This window comes from Cyprinus carpio, chromosome A21 (assembly GCF_018340385.1).
Source record: "Cyprinus carpio isolate SPL01 chromosome A21, ASM1834038v1, whole genome shotgun sequence".
Lineage (NCBI taxonomy): Eukaryota > Metazoa > Chordata > Actinopteri > Cypriniformes > Cyprinidae > Cyprinus > Cyprinus carpio.
This window is the reverse complement of record NC_056592.1, coordinates 10,564,799-10,581,457: the sequence shown is the minus strand read 5'-3', so window position 1 is coordinate 10,581,457 and position 16,659 is coordinate 10,564,799. Positions and strand designations below refer to the sequence as shown.

At 34.9% G+C, this 16,659-nt stretch overlaps 1 protein-coding gene across 2 annotated transcripts; it reads left to right on the top strand.

Moving 5' to 3' along the window:
- The first annotated feature begins 10,660 nt into the window (after positions 1–10,660).
- Positions 10,661–12,500, top strand: LOC109046293. Of its 2 annotated transcripts, none has more exons than XM_042778958.1 (2): positions 10,661–10,827; positions 11,645–12,500. In XM_042778958.1, the coding sequence occupies exons 1-2, from the start codon at positions 10,676–10,678 to the stop codon at positions 12,072–12,074; spliced, it is 582 nt and encodes a 193-aa protein (XP_042634892.1). In that variant the 5' UTR covers positions 10,661–10,675; the 3' UTR covers positions 12,075–12,500. The 2 variants fall into 2 exon arrangements, with proteins under 2 accessions (XP_042634892.1, XP_018919615.1); XM_019064070.2 differs by having other exon boundaries at positions 11,579–12,500.
- Positions 12,501–16,659: the final 4,159 nt, after the last annotated feature.

Here is a 16,659-nt window from a genome sequence, read left to right as displayed (position 1 = left end):
TCTGCCTGGATTTTTTTAAAGCTTATTTTAATTTTAGAGCTGACACTTGAAAGTTTTCATCTTTAAAATAATTGGATAATTTAAAATAATTTAAAATATATATATATTGCAGAAAAAAAGTGTTGATTAAGGAAATTGGAAAATTACATAATTTTCTTCCAATATTAAAAAAAAAAAAAAAAAAAACATGGCTGGAACCAATACTAATAGATAATACTAGTTTTTAGACTTTGTCTGGAGTTATTTAGTTGGCATTCATTATCATCGTCTATGATGACATCAATCAGCCGAAGGGCAAGGAAAGAGCACCCTCAGCTGTCAAAAATGACAGGTCTTCTCTCAGTTTGATTGCAGTCATCTCATACTGTGTGCACTACATCTGTCTTTAAGAGAATGATCTCTGCTATCTGTCATGTCACAACTCTGGAGTCCATTCTCCACAAAACAGTTTGTGCTGCAAATTTAAATTAAGCATTGAAAGCATTATTGTGGCAAAAGGAAGTTGCAAACATGTAGCATATAGGTGACGCATGTCGATTTTTAAAGTGTGTTCTTTTGAATAATGTGGGGGTTTGTGTCCCCTTCAGCACAGCAAATTACACTGGTGATTCAAGCCTTTTATCTTGGTGATCTGTGTGGACTTCCTTCCAGAAATGACGGCAGAATGGTGAGTCATGGGACTCAGAGTGAATGTGAACACTATAAAGCAGTCCTCCTGATTGAGTGATGACATCTATCACTTGTGGGAAGGTCGTCCCGCCTGATCTATTGAGAAAAGGCCAGGCAGAAGCACATGTGAAGTGCTTTGATTATTTCTAACCTCAGTTCTCTTGTAAATTCTTGCATTAAATCTCTTGCATTAAATGTCTATTTTTATAGCTAATATTGGACTGTTTTATATTCTGAAGGCTGTTTACTGTCTGAGAGTGGTTTGTATTCAGTGTGTGTGTGTGTGTGTGTGTGTGTGTGTTTTCCCCTCAGATGCGTGTGGTCTATTGGACAAATGATTAAAGATCTGTTGATGGGCATCTGTATCTCAGGTAGATGAATGCCGTTGACCACATCACTCAGTGAGGCAGTGAGTGGATGTGACGTGCACCAGAGGGAAAGAACAGAAGAGCAAATCAGTATTCACTCATGTGAGTGCAGTAGTGGCGCGGTGGTTCATACCAGATTGATAACACACTACATGCAGACCATGATGAAATGGGTGGAAACAGGAGCATTTTATATGTTTAAGGTGATTCAGAATGCTTATTTGTGCATTTAGGTAATTAATAAAGTAAAGCTGATAATGTTTATTATTAATAATTATAACTTTAGTCTTTTTTACAATATTATAATATGTTGTAGTACATTTATGATAAATACACAACTGTTCAAAAGTTTGGAATCATTAAGAAATAGAAAGACATTCATATTTTTATTCAGTAAAGAAGGATTAAATGGGTCAAAAGTAAAATGCTACTATTTTGAACTTTCTATTCATCATAATTATCACTATTTACACACACACACAAATAAATATATTATGCAGCACAACTGTTTTCAACATTGACAATAATAATAATTCCTATTGATAATAAAATAATGTTTTTTGAGTGATTTATGAGAGTTTTTGTTTTATTGAAGATTGTGTTAATGTTGATGCATTTTTATTTTTGATATATGTTTATTGAATTGCCTATTAAATAGTATTTCAGATTATTACTGTTTATATTGCTTTTTTATTATTAAACAAATGCAGTCTTGGTGAGCATATAGCTTGGTGAGTTAGTTTGCAAAACAATAAATACATTTATAAATGTTTGTTTTAAATAAAAAAACATTTTCAAAATCATTACTATATAAAAAATTATGGGTTTTACAATACCTGGTCTATACAATGAACTTGGTACATCACGACTGACGGACACACTCTGACTTGAGTCAAAAGACATCCACTGAATCCTGTTTCCTTTCAACCTCATGGGGCTTTCTCGGTTTACACTTGATCTGATAAGATATTGATGATGCTGGTCAATCTCAGCATTTCAAGTTGTGTAAGTTAGTTTATGGTCCCCTGATTACTTAAACGCTGCATGACCCCACCGACTATAACACCTTAAAATAATCCAATTTTCAGAGGAAAAGAACAATTACATGGTTTGTGAGTATCTTCATCCCAGTGGCTTTAACAGTTTGTTGGAGTTTGCTAGAATAAACACCAACACAATTGCTCTTCAAATCGTGAGTAATTCAAATCATTTCAAGCTACTCAAGCTTGACTTTAAGTGATGTTGAAAGAAACCCTTTCAAGCGCCAATATATATTTTTTATATTTATTATATATTTTTGTACAATTGAGAAGACCAACAACATAACAGAAGGAATCGATACATAAACACATAAAAACATACTTTGATTCATGAGAGTCTTAACAGGCACCCATACCAATGTTTCCACAAATAAAAACCATGAGCAAGAAAACTGAATTATTTGACAGCTGTTCAAGGACAAGTGAGAACTGTTATGTGATTTCTACAGCAAACCTCAGGGAAATACTAAACATAAATTCCCTTGATAGTGTCTAAAACATACTAAATATTTTACTTCTCTATAGTATTAAGCCACATGAAACTGTATTACAGGAATTTACTACAGATGTGAGCTGTTCTACATTTATATTTATTATTAAAGGTGGGGTATGTGTTTTTTGAAAAACGCTTTAGAAAACCAAGTTGTACCGAGTACCAAAACAAACTTGTAGCCAATCAGCAGTAAGGGGCGTGTTTACTCATGATGTGGATGAGAAAACGCTAATTTCAAAGGACGGACATTAGCCAAGCCGAGCGATGACAGAAAGATAGAGATAGCGGAAAAAAAACAAAAGAGGAAAACGTCTGCGGAACAAAAGAACGCTTACGATAAGGCAAGAAGTACCCGTGTAAATTTTGGATCAGCTTTCCAGCGTTGGAGAGAATTCAAGAATTCGCGGGAAGGCCTGTGATTGGACGCTGAGGTTGCTTTGTTTCTTCTCGATAGCTGAGTAACATTGGTTTTGCTTTGTTTCACAGAACTAATTAATGCTGGCTTTTGCTCGAATATGCTTTTGTGTCATGTTCGCTTGTTTGTTCATCGGCAATCGTATTGTCATTTCCTTCAGCTATGATAAAGACACTATAAGCCTGGAGCATTTAAACCTTCTCCACTGTCTGTTTGAAGCGCCAGCTCCCAAAGCCTGTCCGAAAAGTAAAATAATATGTTTAGCACAGCAGATAATAATACAGCAGATTCCGCCATAATCATTGCCTGGATTGTGTATGTATTTGTGGAGCAGAGCTATCAAAATAGGGGCGAGACCCTTTTGGGGTAGGGGTGTGTTTGTTTTTGGTGATTTAAAATATCAACATTGACTACCAGAAATCACTTACCCCACCTTTAAAGGAATAGTTTACCCAAAAATGAAAATTTATTTGTGGATATGGATGAGTTTGTTTCTTCATCAGAACATATTTGGAGAAATTTAGCATTACATGATTTGCTCATCAATGGATCCTCTGCAGTGAATGGGTGCCGTCAGAATGAGAGTCCAAACAGCTGATGAAAACATCATAATAGTCCACAAGCCACTAGTGTTAATTTTTTTGATTGTAAATGGGTATTTTTGTAATAAACAGATTTGTCATTAAGATGTTTTCAACTTCAAACTGTTGCTCCTGGCTAAATATGAGTCTTCTATTCATAATATTGCTTTATCCAGTGAAAAAGTTGTCTTGTCTGAATCAGGAGAGAAATATGCACAGATCAAGCACTGTTTACAAGCTAAAACAGTTCTAAACAAATATGTCAGTGGATTTTGATGTGAGAGGACAACAGGAGGAAGTGTAATTATGGATTATGGACTCATATTTTGGCCATAAGCGATGTTTAAAGTTAAAACATGTTAATGATGGATTAATGATTTGTTTATAAGTAGACATTACTTTAACATTAAACATCAATCACTGTCAAACCATCAATTTTGCAGCTGTTTAAAAAAAAAAAGTTGCTAACAAGTACTTAAAGACTACTACTCCCACAAAAGTGAAGTTTTGATTAATCAAAAGAGTGCATTTTATTTAGATTACTGTAAAGCTCAGTAGTCCTAACTTCCGGAAAGCTAATTTCTCTCAGGTGTGAATTTTAAAGGTGTTTATTTTAAGTTGCTAAATAAGGATTATGCACTCCTAAGAGAAATTAACTTTCCGGAAGTTAGGACTACTAAGCTTTACAGTAATCTAAATAAACAATTCTACTAAGTATAAACTAATCATTATCCCAACTGTGGGAGTTTATGGTTGCTGAGCAACGTAGGTGTGAATTTATCTGCATTTTACTACGGCTTCAAATATGGCTCATACAATCTAAATTTAGAGTCGGAATTATCCATTTTATGAAGACTGTTTCAAAAAGATTCCTACAGTACTTTTGTTTAGAATTAAATTTTGGTTTTTTTTTTTAAAGTGATTCAGTGATGAGCAGTTACCCTATTTGTCATTCCATTTACATTTTTCAGTGTTTCCTTCCAGACAATTAAGAGGAATGAAAATTAGGTGCATATTAGGCAGCCAATCAAGCCAAGCCTATAATTATTTGCTTAATGGGAAGAAGGATTTTAGTGCAGTTTTTTCACTTTGACATATAGTATAGTTGCTGATTGCAATGTTCTTAGGCCAAAGAGCACATTTAAAACACATCTGTAAGCTTCTGTTGTCAAATAAGCTTAGACAGATTGACCTATACAGATGCTGACTCTTGTCTTTAGGCTGTGAAATAATTTCATAATTGTTTTCCACTTGCTAATCATTACAATGTGTTTGTGCTAAAGTGAGGCGTGGGGTTGTGTGTGTTGGGCCAGCTAAATGACAAACTGTCATGCTGATTAACAAAACGCAGGAAACTGATTTGTATTCTTGTGTATCCGTTGCGCCACAAGCCATTATTGGTGTGAGCTTTTTGGTGTGAGTAATTTGCTTATGCATTCTAACAGGTCATATATTTTTATTATCTCCAATGAAAGTGTAAATATGATTTAACTGACTACTTTGCCCCTTTTATCTCTGAAAGTGCTAAATTATCTTAAAAATGTGCATTAATAGTTGCAGTCCATCTATCGTATTTTAGAAGTATCCTCTCTTTCATCACCGCTGGATGAAATTACATTGTGTGAACTCTTGCCTCTGTGACAGTTCCCAAAGGACATCTCCAGAGAGGTTTATAGCATGACCTTGGGGCTTAAGTTTTGAATATGGAAATTGCTTTCCTTTTTAGGCTTTGATTAAGTAGCATTGCACACAGCATTATATGCCTATTAAGTATTTAATGAATGCTCTTATTAAATACCTCTGATGAGTTCTGAAACCTCATAATGAATTTGACACAGTGGCCATGAGCTTCTGTGAAAATCAGCCATTTACTCTCATGTCTGATCATGGTCCATTACATGTCCAGCTGTGGTTAGTGGATCTAACCTGCAATTAAGTTATAGTGGATTTTGGACCTTGGCTGATGGATTTAAATGCAGATGCATTATATTTTGGTGTATTTCCACTGTTGCAAGTGCTCAGATTTTATTAAAACATATATATTTTTTTTTTGTTTATTTTGATTGTTTTTTGTTATAAGATTTTTTTAAAAAGTTTTTAGTTTTTGTTTTTGTTTATATATGTATGTATGTATGTATGTATATGTATATAAACAAAGTTTTAAGTTTTTAAAAATGTTTTCAACAAAGAAACAGTTTTTGTGCAGGGAGGGCAATACACACACACACACACACACACACACACACACACACACACACACACACACACACACACACACACACACACATATATATATATATATATATATACATGCATACTGTATATTTACATTTTTGTACCAAATATACTGAAAAATTATTCTATTATTAAATCAGAAAATTTTCACTTGTGGTTTCAGAACTTTTGACCCCACTGTACAGTATATTTAATTTATGATTATAGTGTTCTAATATACTTAGCATCTAGGTTATAATGGCAATAATAAATTGCATGCATAAATTTTGATGGTGTTTGGTGGTCAGAAATTGCTTTTCTGCTCGATTCTCTTAGTGCCAAAAGTTGAGAACTGCCACCCCCCACAGACACACCCCTTCTATTTGACTTACAAAGGACATAATGATAGTGAGCAAGTCCTTTTGTCACTGATGAGATAAATATTTATGAGCGGGCGTGGAGGTGATTGAAATGACTTTCTTTGGACCGAGGGGCTTCATTAAATGCCAGGGCAAATCACTGAGGTCATGAGTGAGTGAGATCCACGTCTGAAGTTCAACGCGTGGGCTCTCTGAAGTGCCCATCAGTGGGCTGCTGTGTAGACATGTAAAAAAAAATCTCCATATGCTGGTATCTTCATATCAAAGAGAACTGATTACCACCAAATATTTCAAATTGCACTTCCCTCTTTCCCTCTTCAGCATCAAGAGTCCCTTCAATCCCATCGCGGCCTCTTTTCTCTCTTTCTTCACTGACAAGTCCATGTACGGGGCCTCAAGAACGTACCACAAATAGCATGAAATGAACACATCTGTTGGTTCATTGCAATGTTGGTGAATTTGCTGGACTGTAAAAATGAGTCAAGTAAATAATGCTGACATAAAAGTTTTTATATAATAATATAATATTTTCTTGATTGTATTGGTTTGTTGTTGCTTATATACTATTAAAAACGTCTAACAACTTTCAGGAATAACTTTCAGTTTTCAAACAGTACTTGCTAGTAAATTTCACAAACAATTACAAATGCTGTAAGTAACACATTGAATCAAATTTTGAAAATTTGAATTACAAATACTGTATTTTCTTATAGAACATATAGCAATAAACTTAATTAACTCAATTAATTAATTATTTCTTGTGTATTTATTTTAAATGGTTCAATATTATGTGCTTTATCTCATGTTTCTTGTCTTAAAATGACAATCATCATAGAAGCATTCATAAGCAGTGGCGGCTGGTGGAACATTTTTTAGGTAGGGTACCAGGTCCAACAATTTTAGCATACATGCCAGTATAACAAAAGGAAAAATATCAAGACTCGAAGCATTTTAAATAAACATATAAGGAAGGAAAGGAAAAAATAAACGTTACATTTGTTTAGATCATTTTCGTTCTACAAGTCAAGCTGCAATATTAAATAGGACCACACGGAGATGCCAACACACCACTACCAGTCGCCTTAACCTGACTGTATGAGCAATATCACACGAGTAGCAGTGCGATATGGCTGTACATCGGCACGGCTGTGATTCGGCCTGAAAGTAAAATCTTTGAATGGAAGTCCACTTTGGGCGATTCTCAGAGTGAAATCTCCCAAAAAGGGGCGGTACTCCACATAAAGTGACTTGACGCTGATTGGACTAAATATCCAGAGGCCGCAGAACAAACAGTCTAGAACAGTGACAGCTAGCATAACACTGTGGTTGAATGTGGTAGAAAAAAAAATCCCTCCCGTTGTGCGTTGCCCTATCGCCCTAAAGAAGAAACTGCCCCTGTTCACAAGACGAAAGACTTATATAACATAGACCAATATGTCATAATACATGCCTCAATACAACAAGGGCAACACTCAACTACATTTTAATTTTAAGTTGAAAAACAAACCTATCCTGACATCATAAAACAACAATAATGTAAAAAAAAAAACCATAATTATTCATCTCCCAGTGCACACTGGGACTAGTTTGAATGAGACCAAACCAAAAAACATTTTTTTCATTGGCCTTATTAAATTAAAATAATAATAATGACAAATATTATTTTTTTTTTTTTTGTTGTTGTGATAAGAAATAAAGAAAATTGTTTCTATTCAGTGTAGAGCTCTTTTAAAAGTTTCTTTTAAAGTTAAACATTTTCATGTAGTCTTTAAACATAAAAAGAAAAAAAAAAGTTATTTAGAGAAACCAATACTCCATTAAAATGGTTCTTAAAAAAGGTGAAAAAGTTTTTAAAATATTAACATCAGATTTTAAGTTATGCCATTATGATTTGTTTTAATTCAGTCTATACATTTACTAAAATAAAATAAATTCTATTTAGATTAAGAGTCATAGAAACTGCTGTCTTTTTATTCTTTGAAAGTTTTACAAACACCACATTTTTTTACAGTTTGTGCTGACTTCTGCAAACTTTTCCCTCAGCTGCAAGTAAGTTCCTCTCTTTGTATTATGAGTACAGCTTTGTGAAGCTTCTTCGGTTGTTGGGAAAAGTCAGGCATTCTTTCAAACAGCTGGTGCCGACGGTTTAACATATGTCTAGAGGTGATAGCTGGATGACCTTGTCCTGTCCATCTCTGTGTGATAAGATGATCTGACAGATAACTCCCGTGAGCCCCTGGACATGTGCTGCTTCATAGAACTCCAACCCTGACAACAGCATGTTGTATTGAGTATATCTGTCTTCTTCTTGGGATGCCTACTTGTTCAGTTGAATATGCTATTAAATATGCATGAGGAGAGTTGTTTGTATGTGTATGAAGTGACATCTCAATACTGCAAATACCACAGCTGATCAGAACTTTATGCTTTATATACACCTGAAGTTGTAATGGATTCATGATGTTCAACAACTCTTAAAAACTTGGGTGATGTGATGGGTGTAGTTTTTTTGCTGATACTGTCAGTTGACACTTTTAATGTCACAATTTTTTTTTATTTAATGTTCCCATAGCTCAGAAGAACATGGGTGCATTTTTAAACCTACACTTCCTGTAATGCTCAAAGTATGATGTTCCTTATTGTGATAGACTGAACACAACTGCCATTCACAACATCCCTAAAACTTCAGTGTTCAGGCATCACATTTCCTCATTTTATTTTTCCATTATATGCCTTTTTTATTTTAAAGATTGTAGTCTATGTCAAGAGCATCTTCTCCACAGCAATTTAGACAACACAATCTCGTTTCACTCTCATAACAGGAAAAGCAATTATTTTTCTGAGCAACATCTAAATGGTTTCACACAAGGACCTGTTTTCGCCACCTAAACACCTTTTTGAGGCTAAATGGAAATTTTCTGGTTATGTGATGTGAAGAGACAAGAATATTTTAAGTCCAGCACACCGTATAGATGGCGAATATTTATTGATATCATATAGAGTTGAATATTTCCAACAGATTTATCTATAGAAGCCAGTTTCTGCCCATGGATAAAAAAAGCAATTGAGACTTTATTTATTTATTTTCCCCCCAATTGCAAGTTTATAACTCACAATGTGACTTGGTCTTGCTTATAAGGCATATCAATGTGATATTGAATTATGCTTGTATAGAGTCCTGCAGCACCCAACGCTGATAACCTGCAGTGGCCTCTGAGAGCTTTTGCACTTTTTTCCATTATTGCTGGGTTCCCACCTGTCCATAGGGAACACACATGAGTGATTGTGAGCTGGCTTTAATCTGTCTCGCTGCACTATGCCTGGGGAGGGCTGCAGGTGGCTCAGACTTCAGTGGAGCCAATGCCAACAGCACAGTGCTTCCTAATACACAAAACCTCTAGAGCAGCACCACTCCAGCACTGAAGTGTGTGCTTTTCAATAGGTGCAGATTTCAGAAAGAACTGCTGTCCTTCAATTAATTATTTGATTTTCTGTATGGTCTGTGCCTACACAGTACTGTGTGCAAAAAACTATTGATATTCCTCAGAGACGTCTCTCACTAGACTTTTCAACTGCACATGAAAACAGAAGTAATCGATGGATAATTAAAATAGTATTGATTAATCTATCATTTTGAATAGGAGTTTTTCATTAATGATTTCTTGTATCCTTTTCCCTGCGAGTTGAATCTTAGAGTAGAAGAAAAGGAATGCTCTGAGACAACATTTAACAAAATGTAAAATCTTGACATAAATGTAAAGATTAATAATCTAGAAAAGTGTAAAACAATGTAGCATTATGACAAATGAATAAAAAGATACTTAAAATTATGTACTATTTCTAGATCACTTATCAAATAAGCAAATACAAAGCTACATTTATTTTATCAAAAAATACATTTTAAAAAACATTAATATGGTGAAATATTATTACAATTTAAAATAGCTGTTTTTTATTTTAATATATTCTAAAATATAATTTATTCAGCATCTTTACTCCAGTCTTCAGTGTCATATGATCCTTAAGAAATCATTTTAATATGCTGATTTGCTGCTCAGGAAACATTTCTTATTATTAATGTTATAAATGGTTGTGCTTCATTATTCTTTGATTAATAGAAAGCTAAAAGTATTTATTTCAAATAGAAATCTTCTGTAACATTAACAAATTATTTACTGTCAATTTTGACCAATTAAAGGCATTGTTGAAGGAAAGTATTAATTCCTTAAAATAAATCATACAGTATGTTCTTTTATTATTAACTTTTGGATCTGAGACATTTATGCTACTTTAAAATAATGTTAATTGAAGTCACAAAAAGTAAACAGTACTGTACAAAAATGTCAGCAACTTTTAATGTATTTTATATGTTTTGTTTAAAAGTCATTTCACACTGGCTCGTGCCCCTGATGGCAAGCCTGCATTTTTTAATAAGTTAGTACTTTCCTTTCGCATGAGAATACTTCTGCAAAACAGACCAACATCCTTTGCCAGTTTCCTGTAACCACAGAGATAATGAGTTCAGCCAATCCCCAGACAGGACTGTGTGGAATGTTTTCCTGTACTCTCTACGAATTTCCTTCCACGACAGACGCTCTCTCCCACATTTTTAGAGCACAACTCTCAGTTCCTCGTCAGGAATACTTCTATGGAATTCTGTGTAAAAAGTAAGTTTTTTAAAATTCCTTTAAAGTTTAATTTTTGGACAAATATTTCATTTCCACAGTGTTATAAGTTATGCACACCTCAGAAGACTGGATAATTATGCTGTTGTAAAGTGTATATGTTACACACTTCATCTCATAGTAACAGTTCACATGCGTCACAAATGCTTCAATATTGGCTTAGCCTCAGCAGCTCTATGGTGTGCCAGACTCACCAAAGCCTTTGATTAAATTCTATATATGACCCGAGATCTCCACAGTATGGCCATCTTACTAGACTGATCTCAGCAGGTTAACCACTTACATATTTCAGTCATTCACACAAAGGTTCATTCTGTTCCATTGCTGTTTTAATTGAGCTCCACGAGTTGCCATCAAGCCCTGATCCAATTCCTGGGATTGCAAACAGTGTTCTCCAGAAAAGATGTTCAGCGACAGTTGCCTACATTCGCCTCTGCTGAGACACTTCCAAAGGGGGGATTTTATAGCAATGCCATAGAAGAACAATTTTGGTTCCCCTAAGAAAAGTTCTTAAAAGAACCTTTTTTAAGAACCTTTTTCCACTATAAATAACATTTTGTGGAATGGAGGGTTCCATGGATATTAAAGGTTCTTCATGGAACCATAGATGCCAATAAAGAACCTTTATTTTTGAAGAGTGTGTGGTTAAGAAATGCATGTATTGATTGACAGGAGCTATGCCCACTAAAGGTACAGACAGAAACTTGATTGTTTTGCCCAATGTTCTTCTCAGGAAGCCATCATCTGTGAATCAGTCATCCATGGAATGTAGGGCCTCATCCCTGCCCCATGTTTGCAGGGACTTTGAGCTCAATTTGGCTGTGGTGTTGATGGTCTTGGCTGGGATTTTGATCTTGGCATTGCTGTACTGGGTGCTCCTGCTGCGCCACAGGCTCCGCGTTGCTCAGGCCGGGAATGCTCTGGAATACTTTGGTTTCTACCACATGGCTCAGTATGATCTAAAAGAGCCCAACCTGCCTGTAGTGACCCCTTCTCTTCCCTCCCCACCTCCACCTGTTCCCCAGCCTCCAGTTCATGTCACTCCACCTCCACCGCACATGTTGTATGCATCTGCCCCCATCATTCACACCACCCCACCCAGCCCTCACCCGTCATGTGGAGCTAGCTCGGACGCAGAGGTGTATTCACGGATCGGAGTTCTGCGACCCTCAAGACTCTCCAGCGTGAGTCAGACCCAGGTGATCCTGTTTGAACACTCTGCTCTTTGATGGACTGATGCTTTCAAGTCCATGCACAGCTGGTTTCATCTTAGCTGTGGTTATTGTGGGCTGTTTTGTCTTATTTAAAGAGTTAGGGGTAGATAAGATAATCACCATCTTTGTAAGTACATTCATGTTTGAATTTACATTGGGCCCCCTTTTTTTATTAGATGTGTTACATTTAAAAGCTTTCAAATGTGTCTCCTATGTTAGGAAAAGTAACAGGAAAAGGGGTTTGTTTGTTCCTGAATTTGCCTTTGTAATTTCCTTTAAAGGGTGGGATTTCCTGAGGAGACTTTCCATTGCTTTGTTCCTCTCTGTCTCTTAGGATTTTAATGTTCGATGTTCTTTCACTCTCACTGTCTTAGCAAATGTACATCAAGTAAATATGTGTTATAAAGTAAATAAAATAAATATAAATACCATTCAAAAGTTTGAGATTGGTAAAAAAAAATTTCATGTTTTTGAAAGAAGCTTTTTATGCTCACCAAGGCTGTATGTACTGTTATTATTATTATTATTATTATTATTATTAATAAAAGTCAGTGAAATATTATAACAATTTAAAATAGCGGTTTTCTATTTTAATATATTTGAAACTGTAATTTATTCCTTCCTGTCATTGCAAAGCTGAGTTTTCAGCAGTCATTACTCCTCCGTGTCACATGATGTTTTTAATATGCTGATTTGGGCCTCAAAAAAACATTGTTTATTATTATCAATGTTGAAAATGTTTTTCTTGAAACCATAAAACTTTTTTCAGGTTTCATGTACAAACATTCTAAGGCCACAAAGTATATCTGAATAATTGATGACTCTCTACCACTTCCCTTTCTCATAATGTATAATTTAGCATTGTGAAATAGCTGTGGGAGGAATATGATAACTGTGGAGCAAAAGTTCACAACCTTTTTTAAACTGAAAACTTGCCACAGATTTTATATTTTACTCAGTACGGATCAGCCTTGAATATAACTGGTCTAAATCATATTTCCCATAACATTTGATGTATTTTAATCAGTGATTAAGATGTATGCTATTCACAGCTGAATTATTCAGTCACAGTTTAATGTATCAATGCTCAAAGCACTTGCTGGTCAGATGTACAAGCTCTATTCTTCCCATTTAACCGCTGCAGGTCTGCTTGTGTATATGATGAAAGAAAGCTGTCCTTTACGTTTAAGATAGTTTTGTTGTTGTTGTTGTTTTCATAACATTTCATTAAGCAAAAGAAATTTGTCACTTGAAGTGTTTGTGGAAATAAAGCAATATATTTTTCAACACTGAGATATGGATAATATCACATGCAACTGTTTGTCAAATTTATGTTGTTCTGGTTTGTGAATATTGAGGTAATTCTTATTTAGGAAACAAGCTAGAATCAGTTCCATCCCTACAAAGATTGTAAATGTGCATGATTGCATGTGTATGTGAGAGTCTTTATATTTTACACCAAGCTGCATGTTTGTGCTTTGTATTTGACAGTCTAAAACTTCTGATAACTGGAAACAAGAGCATGTATAAAATGAACAAAATATATTTTTTCGGTGGTGAAAATATACTGTATTTTTGGAGCTATGGCCATGTAATTAATGTTCCATACACACACACACACACACACACACACAAAAAGTGGCTCCTATGCAGCAGACGTGTCTTTTATTCTAGTATCACATACTGATCCCACTTTCCCTTGCTTTCATTTCCTGTATGCTCTCAACTTTTGTTAAAAATTGCAAAAGGCCCAAACCTTAAATAGCAACGAACAATACATTTTAATTTTATGGTATACTGCCTGTCTCTTTCTCATTGTTTGTGAACATGTACTTTTATTTTAGTTTTATGTTTTTGGGGTTTTTGTGTATTATTGGTGTCAATAATACAATATAGTTTTAATTTTTGGATTTTTCTTTTATGCCAAAAATCATTAGGATATTAAGTAAAGATCATGTTCCATGAAGATATTTTGAAGATATATTAAAACTTCATATGGACAACTTTAAAGGTGAGTTTCTCAGTATTTTGATTTTTTTTGCACCCTCAGATTCCATATATTCAAATAGTTGTATCTCAGCCAAATATTGTCATACATCAATTGAAAGCTTATTTATTCAGCTTTTAGATGACGTATAAATCTCAATTTTGAAAAATTGACCCCTTATGGCTGGCTTTGTGGTCAAGGGAAACCTTTTTCTTCTGTGGTGATTTTGAATGAAGTGCTTTGAAAATCTTACCTTTCATATGTCCTTTAACTGAAGCTGGAATACTTGCACCTGCCACCTCTGGGAAAGCTTTCATTGACATACACTCCAGCTGTAATTGTGAACCACAGAACCACATTTTGTGTTGTTTTATTTTAGGTCTGTTTGAAAATTGTTGCTAGTGTGCACACGACCCAAGCAGGACTTTTTTTTTTTTTTTTTTTTATTGTATCAAGTCCCCTGTGAATTATGTATGGCTGAGCTGAGTTCTTGAGTTTGAACCTTTGTCTCTTGTCCGCTGTGAAGACGGCCACACGAGAATCAGCACTCAGCTTGCTGGATTACTTTGGACTTTCTAGAATCTCTTCTTTTGACGGTGCATCTGCCTCTGATTATTCTTGGTTGAAAGTCTTAGAAATATTCAGAATTTATAGACCTCAAACTTAATAACCACAGCTCGTAGAAAGCCTGATTATGAAATTTCACCTAAAGTGGTCTTGGTGTCACACTTTTTTAACCTGAATAACTGTTTTCATTTATTTAATTAACACTTGCAGTTCCTGCCTTTTTTTAAATATGATTGCATCATGTGAAAAACAATGATTTTTCAAAACTGTAAATATAACAAATATTTTTGGAGCATGTTTTGCTACAAATTATTATTTCAGTCTTTCTGAAATTCCATGTTTAATATCAATATGTCACTTGCCGTTTCTTTGTACAGTACAAGCAAGTAACAACTTTTTAGAAATTACAAATACATTTCACAAACAATTGGGAAAAAGGTAAGTAACACACTGAATTGAACATGACATTTTGAAGCAGAAAGACTGAAATCGTATTTCAAAATAAAATACTCCAGTAATCTTTGTTGTATTTACAACTTTGAAAATTTTACAGTGCAGTTATTTGTGAAATTAACAAGCAATCTATGAGGGAAAATTGTGTCAGAGTAAATATTACAAAACATTTTTTTCACTGTCAATAAATTATTAAGTTACAAATAAGTGCTTAATAATATCTTTAGCCCACCATAATTCAAATATTTTATTAATCATATTTCAGCTAGATTTCTGAGGGCTGAACCCCAGGGAAAAACCTAAATATTCATTGGATACCAACTTAAATTTTGATCTTTTCCTCACACAAAACAACTGGATGTAATATAGCGCTGTGGACTACAGGACTATTTCTGGTACTTTTTTGCCCCTTTCAGAGCTTGACAGGCCCAATTGCTCTTTTCAGCTGAAAAGGTTTATTTGTTAACCAGTTTCAAATGGTCTCTACTGTTTATTTGTTAGTAAGCTCTCAAGCATTTCTTGCAGAGCTGTAACCCACAATAGACAACTGTGGACATTTGTTGAGTGATAAGCAGTGGTTTCTCAGCAGGGTTCTGGAGCTTTATCATTGTTAATAAATAGCTGTAGATCCTCAGGTTGCTAAATCATGCCAGCTGTGGGTGTGCACGTGGGCTCTGTCTATTGTCCTAGGCCTTTGATCAGATAATTGCACCTCAGACCCAGAGTTTGAAACATCTGAGTGTCACTATGGTGACCGGCATCACTGTGTCTGCTCTGTTGAGTGGCTTTTAGTGATTCAAACACAACTGGATGGCAGGGCTGCTGTAGCAACTTTTGAGACCATACGATCCTAGCAGTAGTCCATAGATTTGTTGCTCTAATGGGACAAAAGATTTGGAGTTTGAACGCACAAGTCATAATGCAGCACAGTTGCTTGTTTTATTGACTTCTCACATTTTCATTTTCAGCACTTGATGGAACAGACGATTTTGTTTCAACAAGAATTCATCAGTTGACATAAACAGTGCCAGCTGGGGACCTGTTAATATAATTCATTGGAACAATTTGCACTGGCACATTCCTGATCGTGTAAAAGCCTTGAGATTTCTATCACCGCAGAAATAAAGGGATGTGTGCGGTGGAGCATCTTGTTGTGAAAACATTTTTATATGAAGGGATTTGTTAAGAGGATCTTTTGGCCTCTCCATTGCTTCTTTGTATCCATGTTTCACACAGGGTTTCCACACGGGATGAAGGCGCAAGTCAGGATTAATGGGTTTTACAGTTCCTGGCAAAGAGGAAAAGTATAAAGATTTAAATGATGGATTAAGAGTGATGCATCAATAAATATATAGCTGTCTCTTGAGAAAATAACAGCTGCCATATTTATATAAATGTTCAAGTGGCAAATATTGATGATGTACTTTGAATAACATCATGTGAGCAAAGGACATCTGATTAGCTTTTTGAAATCCTTGATCTGTGACATATGAAATGTGGTCATGTGCCATCAGACATAATAGATTTACATTTACAGTATAACATACTGTATAAACTGATACTTATATAATGGATATGCATATGCCTCCCTCC